The 20,106-nt window shown below is 43.5% G+C and overlaps 1 protein-coding gene across 1 annotated transcript; it reads right to left on the bottom strand.

Moving 5' to 3' along the window:
* Window positions 1-6,101: 6,101 nt before the first annotated feature.
* Window positions 6,102-16,921, bottom strand: LOC142564654 (uncharacterized). The gene is made up of 5 exons (XM_075675743.1): window positions 16,813-16,921; window positions 13,768-13,901; window positions 13,632-13,705; window positions 9,088-9,171; window positions 6,102-6,253 (listed from the first exon to the last, which is right to left on the bottom strand). Exons 1-5 carry the CDS (start codon window positions 16,900-16,902, stop codon window positions 6,117-6,119), a joined length of 519 nt encoding a protein of 172 aa, XP_075531858.1. The 5' UTR covers window positions 16,903-16,921; the 3' UTR covers window positions 6,102-6,116.
* Between the last annotated feature and the right edge of the window lie 3,185 nt (window positions 16,922-20,106).

Genomic DNA, 20,106 nt, shown 5'->3' with positions numbered 1-20,106 from the left:
AGAAGCAGGCTGGAGACAAAGCAATGAGGGAATATGGCATAGGTTATAGGAATAGCAAGGGAGAGTTATTAGTAGAGTTTGCAGAACGGAATAATATTCGGGTAGTTAATACCTTCTTCCACAAGCGGGATAACCGAAAGTTGACATAGAGGAGCCCGAATGACGAGACTAGAATAGAAATAGACTTCATACTCTGCGCTGACTGTGGCATCGTACAAGATGTGGACGTGCTCGACAAGGCACGCTGCAGTTACCACAGGATTGTAAGACCTCGAATTAGCCTAGACTTGAGGAGGGAACGGAAGAAACTGGTACAAAAGAAGCAATGAGTTAGCGGTAAGAGGGAATATAGAGGAATTCCGGATCAACCTATAGAACAGGTATTCGGCTTTAACTCAGGAAGAGGACCTTAGTGTTGAAGCAATGAACGACGATCTTATGGGCATCATTAAGGAGTCTGCAATAGAACTCGGTGGTAATTTCGTTAAACAGGACACCGGTAAGCTATCGCAGGAGACAAAAATCTGATCAAGAAACGCCAATGTATGAAAGCCTCTAACTCTACAGCTAGAATAGAACTGACAGAACTTTCCAAGTTAATCAACAAGCGTAAGGTAGCTGACATGAGGAAGTATAATAGGGATAGAATTGAGCTTGCTCTCAAGAACGAAGGAAGCCTAAAAGCAGTGAAGAAGAAAGTAGGAATAGTAAGAATCAGGTGTATGCGTTAAGAGAGAAAGCCGGCAATATCATTACTGATATGGATAAGATACTTCAAGTGGCTCAGGAGTTCTACAGAGATTTATGCAATACCAGCCACACCCACGAAGATAATGGTAGAGGGAATAGTCTAGAGGAATTTGACATCCCACAAGTAACGGCGAAAGAAGTAAAGAAAGCCTTGGAAGATATGCAAAGGGGGAGGCAGCAGGGGAGGATCACGTTACAGCACATTTGTTCAAGGATGGTGGGCAGACTGTTCTAAAAAACTGGCCACCTTGTATACGCAATGCCTCATGACCTCGAGCGTACCGGAATCTTGGAAGAACGCCAACATAATCTTACTTCATAAGAAAAGGGACGCCAAAGTTTTGAAAAATATAAACCGATCAGCTTACTGTCCGTTCTCTACAAAGTATTTGATAAGGTAATCACAAATAGAATCGGGAACACCTTAGACTTCTGTCAACCAAAGGACCAGACAGGATATTGCATAGGCTACTCAATAATAGACCATATTCGCACTATCAATGAGGTGGTAGAGAAATGTGCGGAATATAACCAACTCCTATATGTAGCGCTCATTGATTACGAGAAAGCGTTCGATTCAGTGGAAACCTCAGCAGTGAGGCAGGCATTACGGAATCAGGGTGTAGACGAGCCGTATGTAAAAATACTGAAAGATATGTATAGCGGCTGCACAGCCACCGTAGTCCTCCATAAAGAACACAATAGAATCCCAATAAAGAAAGGCGTCAGATAGGGAGATACGATCTACCCTATGCTGTTCACAGCGTGTTTACAGGAGGTATTCAGAGGCCTGGATTGGGAAGAATTGGGGATAAGAGTTAATGGAGAATACCTTAGTAACTTGCGATTCACTGATATTGCCTTGCTTAGTAACTCAGGGGACCAACTGCAATACATGCTCGCTGACCTGTAGAGGCAAAGCAGAAGGGTGGATCTAAAAATTAATCTGCAGAAAACTAAAGCAACGTTTAACAGTCCAGGAAAAGAACAGCAATTTACAATAGGCAGCGAGGCACTGGAAGATGTAAGGGAATACATCTACTTAGGGCAGGTAGTGAGGGCGGATCCGGATCATGAGACGGAAATAATCAGAAGAATAAGAATGGGCTGGGCTGCGTTTGGCAGGCATTCTCAGATCATGAACAGCAGGTTCCCATTATCCCTGAAGAGAAAAGTGTATAACAGCTGTGTCTTACCAGTACTCGCCTACGGGACAGAAACCTGGAAGATTACGAAAAGGGTTCTACTTAAATTGAGGACAACGCAACAAGCTATGGAAAGAAGAACGATGGGTGTAACGTTAGGGGATAAAAAGAGAGCAGATTGGGGGAGGGAACAAACACGAGTTATTGACATCTTAGCTGAAATCAAGAAAAATAAATGGGCATGAGCAGGGCATGTAATGAGGAGGGAAGATAAGCCGTGGCCATTAAGGGTAACGGACTGGATTCCAAGAGAATGGAAGCGTAGCAGGTGATGGCTGAAAATTAGGTGAACGGATGAGATTAAGAAATTTGCAGGGACAACATGGCCACAATTAGCAGATGGCCGGGATAGTTGGAGAAGTATGGGAGAGGCCTTTGCCCTGCAGTGGGCATAGCGAGGCTGATGATGATGATGGCGATATGTAGGGTGTTCCAGCTAACTTTAGGCAGAGTTTAAAAATATTCCGATGCAGTTTACGACGACGCCATCAGATGCAGTTGCTCACTTTTGTATCTAGTGGATCGCCCTATTTCTTATTTTGCTTAATTAGATAATTAGTCAAGATTAATTAACTAACTTCCAAAGCAACGAAACTAGAAAAGAAATTCCTATTAGAAGTTTGCAAAACGGCCGAATAAGCAGTTTCTGTATTTCTATCTTTTAAGTATTAGTGTTTTTCCGCTTAGTGCGGATGTCCGCGAATTAAAAGAAAGCACCACGTGACACGTCCGCTTGCGAGTCATCATTCCACTGCTCCCAAGCTTTTCGCGCACAAATGAGCATAGCATTTAGCCGGGTGTACTGCTGCTGGGTCTACTTATCCCTATCATGAACCGCCGTGAAGAAAGCACTTCGGTAGCATAAATGGCAGAGCCAACGCCTTTGTCACTGACCTGTCGCCTTTTAAGCGGCAGCACGCCCTGCTAGATCCTATGTTCGTTTGTACGCGGACAGTTTGGGAGTGCTGCAACCACGGTGCGGCAGCGGTTAGGTCACGTGGTATTTTTTCTGTATTTCGCGCGCTTTCGAAATAAGCGGAAAAGCATTAATACTTAATAGATAGAAAGTTAAAAATTGCCTAATCAGACCTTTTGCAAAGTACTCTGCGACTTTCTGATCGCAATTTTTTGCCTAACTTTGTTGCTTCAGATGATGGTTAATTAACCTTGACTAATGATCTAATTAAGAAAAGTACAAAAATAGCGCTACACACACACAAAAGTGAGCAATATGCATTTGGTCGCGTCGTCTTAGAGCACATCGGCATATTTTTAAACTCTGGCTAAACTTAGCTGAAACACCCTGTATAAGAAAGAATGCGTGCGAAAGAGAGAAAAGTGTTTTTCAGGAAATGCACCAACTTTTCACATAAAACCTTGCGGCAACCATGTACACGCCTCTATACTGAAGGGATTTGTGCGCCCGTGTGTGTGTGTGTGTGTCTGTGTGTGTGCGTATGCGTGTGTGTGCGTGTGCATGTGCACGCACAGAGTGTTTACGTATTTAACATGTCAATGAGAAAATTGTTGAGCGGCATAAGAAACTTCCGATACAGCTTTCTGTCGCTCAGTACGTGCTGCATAAAAGTGTTTTTCGAAGCGTGAAAGAAGCCCTCGAATAGGCGCAAAGTGCCTCGAGCAGCCAGTCGCGCGGCAATTCGGGCGTAGTTACGCGCTACTTTCACGCTCGGAAAAACACTCTTATGCAGCACGAATCAGCACATAATTAATTAAGATTATTTATGTAATTAGGTGAAATGAAAAAAAATAATTTAAGTATCCCCAAGCGACGGCTAGCAACATTACCTTGGCCCTATCCAGCTACGCATTCGCTTATTTTTAAACACTGGCTAAAGTTGGCTAAACACGGGCCAGTCAAGCTGCTTCTCCGCAGCTTTTTTTCCCCTTGTTTTTCCGCCACAACCATGTACCTCCTTGCTTGTGGAAACAAACAAACAAATAAATAAATAAATAAAAAAGTTGGCTGGGACACGTGGCATGAAAAAATGTGTGTGAATGAGAGAGTTCTTGAAGAAGTGCGTCCGCGGTTCACATAAAACCTTGCGGCAGCCATAGATGACTTTATCATGAAGTCACATCTATATATATATATATATATATATATATATATATATATATATATATATATATATATATATATATATATATATATATATTATGCAGGATGTTTCACGTAACTTGAAATATAGGCGTATCTACATGGTGGGCAGGGCGGCATTCTCCCTGCACACTCGGTAGATAGGTCGATGGCTCAAGTGACGTGAAACACTGTTTATATGCAATGGTCCACGAAGTGATTAATAAAACAATATCTATCTACAAAGGACGCACACATACGTATGTGCGTGTTTTTCATATATATTTCGATACTCAATATTGCTCAATAAGGCTCAATGTTATTCTGTTATTCAATAATAAGTTGACAGCATTTAGTCAACGCCTTTATTTATCTAAACACTCAACAATGGCTCAATAATACTCAATATCATTCAACAATATGTCAGTAGAATTGAGTCAACAACATTATTGTTGGGAACTACTCAAAAGTGGCTCAAAAATACTAGGCAACAACATTTATTCAACGACATTTTGTTGTGACGTACCCAACAACTTTATTAATGAACTATTGCTGTGTGCTTTCAATAATTGTTCAGGTATTGTTGAAGCGCTATTGAGTTAACAATTCATCAACCATATGCCAAAAACAGTTCAATAGTAATTTTATAAGAAATATAAGCGCACTAGCGCTTTTAAAGCAATTCATACCGGCCTCGGCTGAGACCAGGGTCTAAGAATTCTGGCTTTTAAGGGATGTCAACGTTTCCGAGCGTGATACTGAGGACTTTGTGCATTGAAACGACAACAATCACACAGAAGGTACGTTATCGTCACTTTGCACCCACAAACTTCACGATCTGGTCTTGTGGTCATTCAGATGAGGTGTAGGTGTACGTACGTACTTGTAAGAACGACTGCAAGCCATAAGCGTCAACAAGAGTAAAGATGGTTAGGCAGATAGGGACGTTTCACAGATATGCACACGTGCAGAGTCAACATACGACAAACAGGTAAGGGTACATATGCAAATTACATCATTTAATGAAAAACACTCAATTAAATGGGGCGTGAATACTCACATTACATGTGTGGCATTGCTATCATGGACTAAGAACGGACGAATGCGCCTACCGAAACCAGGCCGGCTGAAAAACGAGCTTCACGCGTGCGTGTAAGACCACTGCCGAAGTGATTCATCTTCACCGAGGAAGAAGGACTCCTCCGACATAAAGGATACACTGTTAAGTAAATGTACACCCTTTGGGGCTTGTCTTGCCACACAACGATAATCGTCACCTGTGTTGTCCGCATTTCCTTTCTTTAACGCTGCGAGCCCAATACTTCCAAACCACGAACGCCATGCGCCTTATCAGAAAGACAGAACAGTCTCGACAGGAAAGTAGCGAGCACAGCGTTTTCAAGAAAGGAACCTAACCAAGACAGATGACGATTATCGTTGCGTGGAAAGATAAGTCCCAAAGGGTGTAAATTTGTTGAAGAGTGTAGAAGCTCGGAATGCTAATGCTCTATATGGGAAAATGGGCGCGACGAAGACGCGTCCTGGGGAAAACTACCACACAGCGGTTGCGCCCTATGCAGAATGCGCCGGCAGCAATGAGAATTCGCGCTAAGTGCCCCCTCCCCCGCGAACAATGGCCAGTACAAATGAAACGATATATTCGACGAATCTTGGTCACGGATGCCGCATTCCGATGGAGGCGGAATGCAAAAGCACTCTTGTGCTTACACTTAGGGGCCCATTAAAGAACCTAATGAAATCGAAATTAATCTGCTGCTTTCCGTCACGGTGTCTCCCGTAGCCTGTTTGTTTAGATTTGTTTTGCTTTTTTTAGTCTATGTGGCGAAATTCTGTTGACGAGTTTTCTTCCACTTGGGACTTACGCCAAATCAAACGCGCGCCAAATGACGAGGAGGCAAGAATTTTATTGCCACCGATGAAGGCATTTATTACATAGAAGTTTGAAAAGTAACTCCATCTGTTAGTTATTGCTCAAATTTTCAGTGCCTATCCCATTCCTGATTTGAAGGGCACGCGAGTTTGTACTGTGTCCGTACATATCATTACAATAATCTGCAATAATCTCGGTAAATAACATAGCCTGTTTCCTTTGTACTGTTGAAATAGCCTACGCAGTCCTTCCCTGGTTTTCCGGTTTCGTTGACATCCTTGAACCTGAGATCACGCCAGCTGGGACCACCTGAATCAGAGTGAATGTGTTGAATCCAAATAAACACAAGTCAGTCTTCAACCAAAGGAAAAGCCGCAACAAATTTTGAGATCGAACATCCTTACGGAATAGTAAAACGTTAAATTTTGTAAGGCCCTAGGCTGCATAACTTCATATTTACCTTGATACTTAGGAATGAAAAGGACTGATACAGTCACATTTCTCTGTCCATGTCCTTCATTGTATGCGTATATCCTTTAAGTTGTGCATTTGCAGCATCAAAAACCCCTTCAAGTAATGCACTCATTGTTTGATAATATTGCAGAGAAATCTTTTTTTAATTATTCTTATTGCTTACGAACAGATCTTGCTCAAATCGTACAAACTCCAACACGCCATAATTCTCTCTTGGACTTAGTTTTTCTCAGTTCTCAGCTCGTTCAAACTGGTTTTCAGTGGGATGTGATCAGTGGCATTTCTGACCACAAAGCCGTACACGTGTGCTTTCCCTATTCATTTATTAAGCTTCAGTCTAATATTACACAGTTTTTCGACTTCACTCATGCTGATGATACATCAATGACAACCCCTTTAGCTTCGAACTTTGATTCCTTCCGAGCACTTGGTCTACGTGATAACTTCCACACATTAGTTGATGCATTTGAGCGCTTCGTGAAATAATGCATTGACAATTTTGTTCCCCTAAAGACTGAAAAGAGAAATCCTAAAATTCCATGGATGAATCGCAGCCTACTGCATATATCACGACGTGTTCGTCGTCTGCGCAGACTGAAAAAGGCATGTAATCCTGACAATATAATTCGCTTTAACACCGCTAAGGAAGAGCTACGTATCAAAATGAAAACAGCTAAAAACTTTTATTTTCAAGTGGAACTTCCAGGATTATTGCACTCTAACCCGCGCAAATTCTGGACTTCCATCACACCAACTAAAACTTCTGCAGTTTCCTTTATATTAGAAGGCACGGCTATTTCAGACCCCTCCTATATAGCTGATGCTTTTAATGTCTATTTCCAATCAGTGTTCACGCATGACAACAACTTTCTCCCACCGTTCACAAATACTAATCCTGAGCTTTCTATCGGTGATGTGGTAATTAGTGAGAACGGCATCCTAAACTTGATTCTCAATTTAGACACAGAGAAGTGCGCTTGTCCTGATAACATTCCAAACAGCTTTCTAGTAAGATACTCTCTCTGGTGTTCCCGTTATTTGGCGGTTATCTTCCACAAATCCTTGAATTCAGGCATCGTCCCCCATTCTTGGAAGCTAGGCAAGGTCCTGCCTCTGCATTAATTTGGTGAAAAGCAATCTTTTCTAACTATAGACCTATATCGCTTACCTCCAATTCCGGAAAGCTACTAGAACATATCATACACAAGCATATAACAGAATACCTTGAATCGAATAAAATTCTCTCTAACATACAACATGGATTTCGTCGTCGTTTCAGCACAACACAACTTGTGGAATTTTCACATGACATTACTAGAAATCTTGATATTGGCAATCAAATTGATGCGTTATTTGTAGACTTTTACAAAGCTTTTGACATAGATATACACAACAAGCTACTAAGTAAACTAAACCTAATTTTAAATAATCCTCGACTGATCGACTGGATAGCTAGCTTTCTTAACTCTCGCTCTCAATTCGTTTCATTTAATTCCACTTCGTTCTCCATCGTAAATGTAACATCAGGTATTCCACAAGGCTCTGTTCTGGGACCTTTGTTATTTTTAATCTTTATAAATGACCTTCCGAACAATATTAAGTCAAAAATCCGTCTTTATGCCGACGACTGTGTCCTATACCAGGCAATTTCTTCTCCGAGTGATCACGCCTTGCTTCAAGATTCCTTCAACAGATTCGGCACCTGGTGTATGGACTGGCAGATGCGCATCAACTTTCAAAAAACCGTAGTAGTGTCATTCACAAACAGCCATTTTGCCTCAGAGCATGTGTACGCTTTCGATAACAGAATAGTTCCACGGGCACGGGTGTACAAATACCTTGAAGTTATTTTCACGCACAACATGCAGTGGTCCCAGCATATTGATCACATCACATCTACAGCACTAAAAAATTAGGTTACTTGAGACGAACATTATCTAAATCGTCAAAAGACACAAAATTACTAATGTATAAAACGCTCATTCGTCCTGTATTAGAGTACGCTTCATGCGTTTGGAACCCGTATAAATTGTGCGACATCAACAAAGTCGAATCGGTACAAAGGAAGGCTGTTCGCTTCATTTGTCATCGCTGTGATCGTATTGTTTCACCCTCATCTGCAATAAACTCCTTGAATTTATCTCTTCTATGCACAAGGCGACATATAGATTCCATGAAGCTGTTACATTCGATTATTCACTCATGCTGTCAACTATCTGCTGATGATTACATCAGATATGCCACTGCTCTTCCAACGAGACGTTGCCCCTCCCTCAACGTAAAGCCTTTCTTTGCACGTACTCACATGTTCCAACACAGTTATTTCCTGGGAGTTGTCGAGTGCTGGAATGAATTACCCTGTTCAGTTCGTGAATAGAAATTACGTGATATTGTAGAAGCACTAGTGCGATAAGATTGCTTGCCTTTGTTGTTTTTTTTCTATTATCTATTATGTTCAACTGCCTTTGTTTGTGTTTCTTATGTTTACTGTACTCCACTCCTGCAATAGCTATGAATAGGGCTGCAGTATCTGAAAATAAATAATAAATAAATAAATCACGACTGGCTACTGGCGCTAGACGTTGCCGCCGCTGATTGCACATCATAGTGAAGAAAACAAAAAGCGTCGTATTTAGCTGGATAAATAAAAACGAAGCACTCATACATACCACTAAATGGTTCCACGAAGAAAATACCACACATGTAGTCGCCACTTGCAAACTCCAAAATCTCGGTTTGGTACGTCTCCGTACCTGAATGTATTAAATAATACAGTTCGGTTAGTTTCGCATTCAATATTTCGCGTTGGTATATAGCGCCTGCGTAATTATCTGGCGCGGTAGGAAATTTCCCAATTGAAGTGGCAATAGGACCTTGGACGGAAGGGCCACAGGAGTCAATAAACTGGAAAGAGACTCGAACAGTATTCAGCATTAAAGCAAGCTTGGATGGAAGCGATGTCGACCAAAGACTTCTATGCGGATGACGCATAGAGCTCGTCGCTTCTATGCGTCGTCTGCCAGAAGAGCCAGGGATAGACCGCGCTACCCTAATCTAACGGAAGAAGCAAGAACGTTGAGCTCGCACATGAGCAAAAAATGAGCTTTCTTTCATATTTAAGTTTTCCGGATTTTTTTTAAAAATCGCCTGTCGCAGATAACTTAGTTCCAGCCTTTGAGCTGAATTACTCAGAGGCGGGCATTATTTGCCCGAGAAAGCGAAACAAATACGCATATAGTTAAAGTAATCACAAATTAGCTTCGTAATTAATTACTTCACGGCATATCTTGGAATTTACGAATTGTGGCCATCAGCTTGGAAGGCATATCCAGTCGGAATGAATTTCCAGAAGGACACCAGTTTGGAGATACGCGCTGTTCACCGTAAAAATGTGCTGTTGTTCCACTTTTCTAACAGAAGGCTCGTTTATGCATTGAAGCACAAAATTAACTGGAACGCCCACGTGTTTTGTTCCACACTTTGGGAAATATTATATCGAAACTTGAGTTTTCCATGAAATTCATTTCAAGTGGATGCGCCTTGAGAACTCAAAGTCTACAATTCATGAATTGCAACATGTTCCGTAAAGTAATTAATTCGGAATTTAATTAATGATGTATTGTTAATTATTCTAGTATGTGTTTCGATTTATCGGGCTAGTAATGTCCACCTCTTCTAATAATCGAACTCAGCGACAAGAATTATGCTAGCTGCCAGAGGCGACTTTTAGAAATTCCTGAAAACTGAAAAGTTATTACCCCGTATATTGCTTCGCACCACAATAATTTGCCTTCGGGGAGTTTCGGCTGTAATATTTAAGTCCGCACTCAGATTGTGTAGAAAAAACCCGATTCTTAGTTTCCTCAAGCTTCTCAGCCCTGCCTAAAGACCACCATGTGACAACACGAAAAACTGAGACATGCTGAAAGCCTATAGCGAAAAGGTTAACTGCAATAGACTTTGTTTTTAATAAACGAGCATTGGCAGTATTCGAGGTCTACAATATTTGCATACTCTTCCGTGCCCCCGCCCTCACTGATCAAAAAAAAATTAGCCTAGTTTATCACAGAATATTGTAAGTTCCGAATGTTTACCATAGATACGTCTGTGTCATACATAAACTTGTATCCCCTAAATAATCGTGGCTATTACAATATTCCCACTGAGTGTAGTAAAATAGATAATGAAGGATGCTCCGTGGTCAATGAAGAGGAAGAAAGCACAGACGGCCAGCATGCAATCATGGCCTATTACTGATAGCATAAAGCTGGCTCATGGTCACAAAATAAGTAACAAAGAAACACAAGAACTAGCCGAAATATGGGTATTCAAAATGTGCCACAAACATCTTGGGACACTGCTTAACGGACATGTTTTGTAACGTTGGTTATTATGCGCCAAGTGTGCTCGAAAAAAATCGTAGTTTCGGCGGAAAGGCGAAGCATTGATTTCGGTAGCAAATTATTTCACAACCATACGAAGCAACGATATCAGTTTCATGGGCCAAATAAACTGTAAACATTGGCACCTTAGCTAAATTAACAAGCATGGTGTCACGCGCGCACAAGCAAAGATGAACACATCCTCCTCGATGACAGCGGAAACTCGCTGTCAAAACGCTGAGTGAGGAAGCGAGGCAGCAGCAGCGAGCGAATTGACTTTCGTGCAGCGTCTTGCACCTGCGCGAACTAAGCCGCGAAAACACAGCGCTCGGCGGACTCTGCGCCCGTCGCGGATGGCTTTCAAGATACAGCGGCCCGGGTGGGCGCGCGCGGCCGCCTGGGCCTCTGGAAGTCGAACGCGCCTCCCTTCCAACCCGCCCCTTGGACCCTTGAGCTCGACGGAAGACGGCGCGCTTCCTCCCCGCTTTCCTCCCTTCCGCGCACGAGATTGAGCCGCAATCGCCGGCTCATGCTCACACGCTTTCACTTGCACATACAGCACACGGCGCGAGGCGACAATTTATCGCCGATAAACTTTATAAAGAAACTCACAGCGACGCCGACGGCAGCAGTGCGCCTGGAGTGTTCATATAATTGCTATCGCAATAATAAATTACAGCAGACTGGTGCGACCTTTCAGAATCACAACCTAATTTCCAATGAAGCCGTTTCCTTGGAGCAGTCGCACCAAGTAAATAAAGCGAATGCTTTAAAATGCTGCCGCATATGGCTCGCCAATTTGAGACCATGCCCTGATATAACGCTTTTGATCAGCAAGGATTGTTTTACGAAGCTTGTAATTAAACTACAAACGTTTAACTTCGCATGCTGATTTAGCCTAATGTTCTCCCTATAATTATTACGTCTGACCTAGCTTGGCTGATCAACGTGCGTCTTATTTTAGCAATATATAAGCAATGTTTACTTTACCGAGGACACCGAAAGAATGTATACGTGAGCCTCCTTTGAACGCATGAATATAGATAGAGAACAAACAATGGTTGCATAATCATTTTCAAAGCTACTATTTAAGCCAGGAGCGTTGAAGTTTCGCCACATATGACACTTAACATGCTCCCCAGTTTCATCGAGTTTCACTTCAGCGGGACGTAGAGTTCTCTCGTAAGTCTGCCAGACATAATAGAAAACAAACGCATTATGTGTTGAGCACTTGCTAACGCACGTTACTACAAAGGCTGTAATTGACCCGAACATTGCATTCTCCCTATTTCTAATTTTTATTTCGGCGGTGTTTCAACATTTTTTTCAGGGCAACGGGCTATATTCTGCGTTGTTCGTGAAATACTTGCAATGCCCTGGAGGGCTGACATATGCAAAGACCGTAACTATTCTACACACTTAACCTGCCCCTTAGTGTAACTAAACATAAACAACGTGCCTCGGGCGAACGTAATAACATTTGTATATCAATATAACATATTTCTACACAGTTTTTTCACTAATAAAAGAATGCGGGCAATCATCTTCTCAGCTGAATTTTTGGAACTCATCAACCGCATCTATAAAATCATACCGTACACTTGATTCCTTTCGTTGTCCTCTAACGTTTTTGATGGTTGCATGATAATAATTGTTTTCACTTCTCTTATTGTTCTCTTAAAATATAGTCATCACATTTGAGTAGTTATTCAAAACTTGTCTTCTTTATTACTGCTTTTTCTATATTGTTTATTCGTTGCTTTTTCTGTCACATTCATTATGTACGCTGTCGCAGCTATAATATTGCATTCTTACTATTGTTTAATGTTTCGTATGTATTTCACTTGCGGAACTAATCACGCACTGCATTTAAGCATTTTCTCTTGGGAGGCTTTCTGACAGTTTTTCCTCGTGGCATCCTCCTCTAAAACTTGAGATCAGGTATACTGTATTGTATTCATTACTTCAAATAAATCATTCAAATCCTTCTGAACTGTGGTATTGTTTCCAACTACACTGCACATAAAAAATTTAGATTTAGTCGGTGTATAAAAAGTAGTGTTCCAATTAGGCTAAAGCGTGGAGTTCGCCTTTTCGAATGCGTAACATTAACTGTAAGCTTCAAAAATTAGAATTTGGGTGCCTATATTCGATGATGCCAAAAATGAAAATAAAAGATACAGCTATATATTTTTGGCATACAGCAATAACTTGAGCCTAGGTGTGACAATTTGTTATTTGTCATACATTTGAAAGCTTTCGAAGGGTAGTAATCCAATGTGGTAACAGCGACTATAGTGTTGGGACGTTAACACGAAGTCGTGGCTTCATATCCCGCCTGGATGGTCGCCTTTCGATGGGGGCGAAATGCAAAAACGTTCGTGTACTTTGATTTAGGTGCGCAAAAAAGTACCCCAACTGGCCAAAATAATTTTGGTATCCCCCACTCAGGGGCGCCTCATAATCATGTCCTGGTTTAGGCATTCCTAAAGCCCAGAATTTCTTTTAATCAAGAGATGCGACAGCGCCAAAGTCTTCAGAGTTCATTATTCAATACCAAAACATACGATTCCTTTTTCTAAATAAGGTTCCAGGGCACGGCCACCTCTAATCATCGAAATGGTTGCTCATGTTATCGAAGAGTGAGGCTTGTGAAGTGTATGATGTAGTTGCTCAAGCGACTAAGTATTTTTCATAGAGTAAAAAAATTATTTACAAGCCAAGACTTTCATAGTGGTCGAATTATAATTGCCGACAGCGATAGGCTCTCTTGAAAACCGATGAAAACATGAAATGATGAGTAGTAAGGTCTCTATCACTTCATAACTTACCTGCACCTCCAACGAACATCAATCCGAGGTTACTGTTATAGAAAGTTCCTTCCAGGGTTTCTGTTGTCGGACTCCTACGAGAAAGGTTAGGTGAGATTAGGCAGGATCACTTCGCTATGCATTGAGCGCTGCTTACCAATACGGGCTCCAGTAAGATCTGCTGAAGAACACGGATTTTTTGGTTATATTCAGCACCTTATCCACTTGGCACAAGAAACTTGTGTTTTTAGTAGTCTCATACGTCCATATTCGCGAGGTTGTGTTCATAAACTGAAACGTGTAGAAACAGGTTGTGGTCATATTCAAGTGCTGTTTCAATTCACTTCTCTCAACACTTAAGATACGGAACGTTTGAGATGTGGTATGATCAGCCATGCGAAATCAGGAAAAAAGAGCAACATTGGAATATTGCACTTGGCAAAAGAAGAAAAATCGGATTATAGCGTTTCCGCCGCGAAGAGAGAGAGCAGATGACTTTTATTAAAAACAAATACGTGACAATGACTGAGGTGCTTCCGGCGAGGTGCCTAGATTAGGTTGGTTGTTTCACTCCTAAACAGGTATATAGCAACAAGTTGTATATACGGCTTGTTGGCGGGCGGGAGTTCCTGTTAGAATGATTAAGTCGTTTAACCTAACGACTGAGCTCCGTAGCCCGGCCCAGCAAGGCATATTTTCGAAGTCAAGATAGACTGGGAATTGTCCGCAGGCTCTAAAGAAACGCACTGGCTAGGAGAGACACCGTAGGGAGGGAGAAGGAATGCTCTGGAATCATTTAGACTCCGTGGGTCCCTTATTGTGCACCTAAGTTCAAGTATACTAGCCTTATTTTTATTTTTCCTTCCGGTCCAATCAGAACACCGCCACAACAGCCAGGAATCGAATCCACGACCATGTACCCAGCAATGCGAACGCCGTTGCAACACAGCTATCTTGCTGGGTCATTCAGGCAATGGCTCCGCGCTTCAATAACAATGACCCTCAAGCTCAATTGATTAGATATAATGCAGGAACCCGCCTTTAACCACACCATAGATCAGAACTCTGTGCCGCAGAACTTTCTATTGTGGGATTATCTCTTACACGGCAGTGGTCAGCTCGATATGTAGGAAAAATAATGGCGTTTTACGTGCCAAAACCACAATCTCATCATGAGGCAAGCCGTCGAGGGGGACTCGGGAATAATTTAGACAACCTGGGGGTCTTTTAGCGTGTACCTAAATGTAAGTACACGGGTGCTTTAGCATTTCGCCCCCATCGTAATGCGGCCGCCCTAGCCGGGATTCGATCCCGCGACCTCGTGATTAGTAGCCCAGCACGATAGCCACTAAGCAACTACGGCGGTCTGTATGCAAGCACGGCGAGGTGCGATGCTAGGCGTGCGCCTTCTCACGTATAGGTGACAACCAAGCTAACGAGAGCAAAAACATAAGAAGCACCGCAGCTCGCGTTTAGTTTATGAACGCAGGAACTGTCCAGAAGCTGAATTCTCGGGAAGCGTTGTCACATATCCTCGAATAAATGTTCCAGCATGTAGTAGCCTTCGCCACCTACACAGTGATCCATTAAATACGAAGTGTCATGCCTTAACAGGGCAGGAATTCACATTTGAAGGGGAAACCGCATCCCGTAAACTTTTGCTTTTGACTGTACATAGGATTTCAAGAAGCTTACCTTCTTTTCAACATCCCGCTGCAGAGCATGTTTTTTTTTGTCGGTTGCAAATAACATAAAATATCCACGCGTGCTAAACGTAAGCCTGAACCCAAGAGCAAACTAAATATCACATTTCAGAGGCTAAAATATTAAGGCCTATCATTGCATATTCTACACGTGTTCTTTTTCTTGGGGGGGGGGGGGATACAAAAATTCATGCTCGTGTCGACCGGGATGCTCAGCGATCAGGTTTGCTCAAACATTTGCAGTGGCAACATGCAGATTTGGACAATCTAATTCCTTCCTACAGTATGACACAGAGCTACTGAAAATTGGCACAAATGCAGATGAATTAACCACTAATTGGTAACATTATAAACAGCGAATTTTGTCAAGGTTTCTAATACTTTTCGCATGCGACCCTTGGTGGTTGGCACTACCTACAACACTACTCTATAATAATGCAATATAACAATACTATAATCTGCCTGTAATTTACGCCGTCCTATTCGCAGTTTCTGTATCATGCGTTGCACTTTGCTTGCACTGTTTGCTCACACGTCACCATTAAAGCAAATACCACAAGCGCGTGCAACTTACATCACTTCACCCTAAGTGTGCCTACAGATACAGAGCTCTGCAATAATACAAATTACGAAACTCTCCAGATGGGCATGATGTTTCGGAAAGCACATTGATTTATATATTGAAAAAGAAAAACGTCTAGATCACCATAATGTCACGTCATCTAGAAACACAGACTGTAGCTATAAAATGCTGCTTTCTTTGTTTTTTCTCTGTACTTATTTGGTGACACACCAGGAAACCATTTGCAAATAATTGACAATTCCAAAGAGCACCATGTTAAAGCCACCTTTATTCCGATCGGGCACTTTTCAGGGCGATGGGCCATGATGTCCCGAATTGTAAACTTTCATTTGGTCACTTACGTACCGGTGCCGCATCAGCGAATTAGCCCGAACCATTTCCCCTTAGATACGGGTATGATTGAAACATAGAAACGGGTATGACATGCCTTGGTGGCTCACTTGTTATGTCATTTTGATGTCGAACACGAAGTCGCTGGGTTCGAATCCCAACCACGGCGAAGGCATTTTTGCCGGGACACGAGAGTGGCTCAAAAAGCCACTCTCATGTGTAAAATTAGCTCTGAGTTGAATAAAGTAGGCGGCAGAAATTCTTCCGGAGCCTTCACACCTCCCCCCCTCGCCATATGCTGCGTATCAATATGCTGCGTATCACAGCGCCTGCCATAGTTACATATTTATCTTGGGGTGGGTGAGAGGGAGGGAGAGAAGGGAGGCGGTAGGTTTAAACTGTTGAGAGAATAAACAACTTCGCGCGAACGCGCACCATCACAGCTAAAAGCAAAGCTGTATTTGTTATGAATATCTTCGTCTTACAACGTTTCAAAAAATCAACGATTTAGGACCAGCTACTCGAGGCTTACACTGTAGTCTAGAATAACGGTTCGCTTATAAGCAAATACGCAAAATGAACATACCTTTTTTACATTATATATACTAGAATGCCCTGCACTAGAAATACTGAATAGGGCCGCCAAAATCAACGCTGCATGAGCTTGCTTCTTCATGATGCTTGCAAACTGGGAGTCCCTAATGCAATGCTTCCCTGATTCGCTGGGCCCTTTATATGTAGAAATAGAGGATGTTCATTAACCTTTATGCAAAAAGTTTTTCTACTATTTTCTAAGCCTTGAGATAGGGTTCGTAGAATTTTTAACAGGCATGCTTAGCAGAAGATAATAAAATAGAAAGCCGGTTTCGAAAGGTCCCTACGCACTGGAAAAATAGAGATACGTCATTCATGCTTCTACTACGTCTAACAAGATATGAATGATATCCTATAGGTCAACTATGCAAATGCAATGGCGTTCAAGCTGTTCATAAATGCATTTGTACACCCACGAGATACGTATACACACGACACAAGGGCTGGTGTAGCAAAAGTTTGAATGGAAAGTTTACATTAAACAGGTGGATCGGAAAATTTTCGGAAGCGCATGATGGACTGAAGTGTTGTGTGTAAGCAGTCGACTAACTTGTGGAGTGACGGCTGTCTCTAACTTGGCTGCTTTTTTTACCTAAACGACCTGAAAAGTATCAGACTGCTTTAATGACTACTCTACAGAACCATGCCAAATATTGCAAAGAAATATTCCAATCTGTTTTATTAGAAGGATATAAATCATAAAGCGCTTTTCGCTTGCTGTGGTTTAGGAACGTTGTTTGCAATTGAACTTTTTTCTTTTGCTTTTTAGGTGCACTGCTGAAATTTGTTCTGTTAATTTGAGATACACTGCACTTACTTCTGAACTTGCCTCTGCACGGACCCAGTCAAACATTTTCAGGCTCTTTATCCGCGTTCCAAACATCTGGCAGATGTTGAATAAAGCTGAATTGAATTCAATTGAACACAAGAATTGTGGCTGCGAGCCCTCACCAGTCTACACTGCTACGCTAGCCAGGCCCGCTACAGCCATGGGCCTTACGTGCGAAGATAACAAGGAAGCAGAGCACAACCCGAAAAAGGCAATTCCAGATGCCGATCCCGTGTGTCCTCTCCTTCGGCCTCATCCTCTGCCTCGTGAAGGCCGCAAGGCAACGAGGCCCTCCCACTCACCTTAGGCACACCCGAATCATATGCGATCATACGCGCTTCTACCGACGCCCCTGCGTGTTCCACGTCGGGGACGTCCACCTCTCACGCCATGGCGCCTACAGCGTCATGGACTCCCTCGAAGGCCCACGTCTTCGATGTTGTTGTCCCTACGGGGAATGGTCCCGAGACCGTCGTCGACGCGACGGCCTCAATAGTTGGCCTCTCTGAGGTCTACTGAGTTCAGCACATGCGGCGCCTCAACTTCCAAGTCACCGTCAAGAGCATGGCTTCCACGACTCTAATCGTCGATGCTGGCTGCCTCGTCATCGGTGGCGAGCGTTGTCCCGTCGTCCCCGTCGGCCCGCAGGTAAGCAACGTAACCTGCCTCTTTTTGCCGTCCTTCGTCCCGAACGAAGTCCTCGTCCAGGCACTATCACCATACGGCAAGGTTCTGTCTGTCAACGCTGGTCTTATGAGCGGACGACGTGGCGTGCTCACGGGCACACGCTTCGCGCGTATGGAAATGAGTACCACAACCCCGGTCCCAAATTATCTGCGAGTCTCTGGTCATCGCCTGACGTTTGGCTACCGCGGCTTGCAACGCGTCTGTCGTCGGTGCGGTTCCAGCGACCACTACCGTGCACAGTGCAACGCAGCGTTCTGTGGCCGTTGTGGCGTCCATGGCCACGAAAGCGACGGGTGTGACCGTCCTTGTCGGCGTTGCGGGGATAGTCGCCCTACGGTCGCGTGCCCTGTGCGGCGTTCATACTCAGACGCTGCTGCTGGAGCCTTTCCCCCCTTACCGGCGGCGTCACCTGCGACTGCGACTGCGCGTGACGCCGTAACCAAAGAAATTGCACTGACACCGCAAGAACCAGCGTCAAGGAAGGAAAAAGAAAAGGAATGCAGCTCGGGAAGTCACAACGCGCCATCTTCGCCAGCCTCCTGTACTGAAAAAGAAGACCATGACGTGGCGGATCGCAACACGCCATGTTCGCTGGCCTTCCAAGCAGCAAAGGACACGCGTACTGTGGCCGAAAGCGCCTCCACTTCGGCTGCTACCATCACTCCTCCTGATCGCAGCAAAGTTTTAAATGCAGATAAAACACCTGACCCTGCGATCACTACAGTCGATATATCCACGAAATCTGCTGTGGCTTCATCCGCCTCAATTACATCTCCTACAATGGCGCAACCATTACGTCTGAACGAGCCCCCAGCTGCCGAAGTTGTCGGTGACGATGAAATCAATCCCGCCGCCCTACCGCTACCGACATCATCCTCACCAGAAAATAGCTTCAGCCTCGGAGTTGATAGCAGCATTGGACTCTCGCCAAGCCTGGATGAACTTGACATAGAAATGGCGGCCCCACGAGACGTAAAGCGCGCTCATGCGTCAGCCTCTGGCTCGGACGGCGGCCCCGATCGCCGTGCCGAGTTACAGCGGCCCAAAAAACCTCGGCCTTCTTCGAGAGGGTCGAAGAAGTGGCGCGTGCACTGCTTAACCGCTGGACTTGTTCCCGGGGCGCCGACTTGAACAACACGACCAGGTCAGTTTGGTGATACATTTAATTAATTATGGCTGACACCCTGAAGATTATTTCATTAAATGCACGAGGGTTCCGAAGTCCTGTAAAACAAGCCGAAATTATCAGCGTGGCCCGCGCAAAAAATTGTGACATACTGTGTTTACAAGAAACAAATATTTTGACCATTGGACATGTCCTTACTTTCAAACGCACTTTTAACCTAGACTGTTTCTTCTCCTTCGCGACATCACGATCTAGCGGAGTTGGTATTATTATTTTCAACAGAGCGCTCTTGCGAGATCATCATGTCTTTTATGATGGGACTGGGCGAATATTGGCATTTGATTGTGTACTATCTTCATTTAGGTTACGGATTTTGTGCATATATGGACCCGCGCAGGCCATAAAGTCCAATAATTTTTTCCGTGACCTGGACGTGTATTTCCTTGACGGTCGTCACGTGGTGCTCGTTGGGGATTTTAACTGCGTCTTAGACACGCGAGCAGATGTGCAAGGCCCGGGCTGGGGTCGCCCTGATTGGAACGCACGGGAGTTGCGTCGCCTCGTCCAGCATTTTTCGTTGCTGGATACATATGAACTTTTTCATGGTTCTTTATTTGCCTGGACCTGGCGACGCCGTGCGTCGT

The sequence above is a fragment of the Dermacentor variabilis genome, chromosome 11, assembly GCF_050947875.1.
Source record: "Dermacentor variabilis isolate Ectoservices chromosome 11, ASM5094787v1, whole genome shotgun sequence".
Taxonomy (NCBI): domain Eukaryota; kingdom Metazoa; phylum Arthropoda; class Arachnida; order Ixodida; family Ixodidae; genus Dermacentor; species Dermacentor variabilis.
The sequence above is the reverse complement of the archived record's forward strand: the minus strand, read 5'-3'. Positions and strand labels throughout refer to the sequence as shown.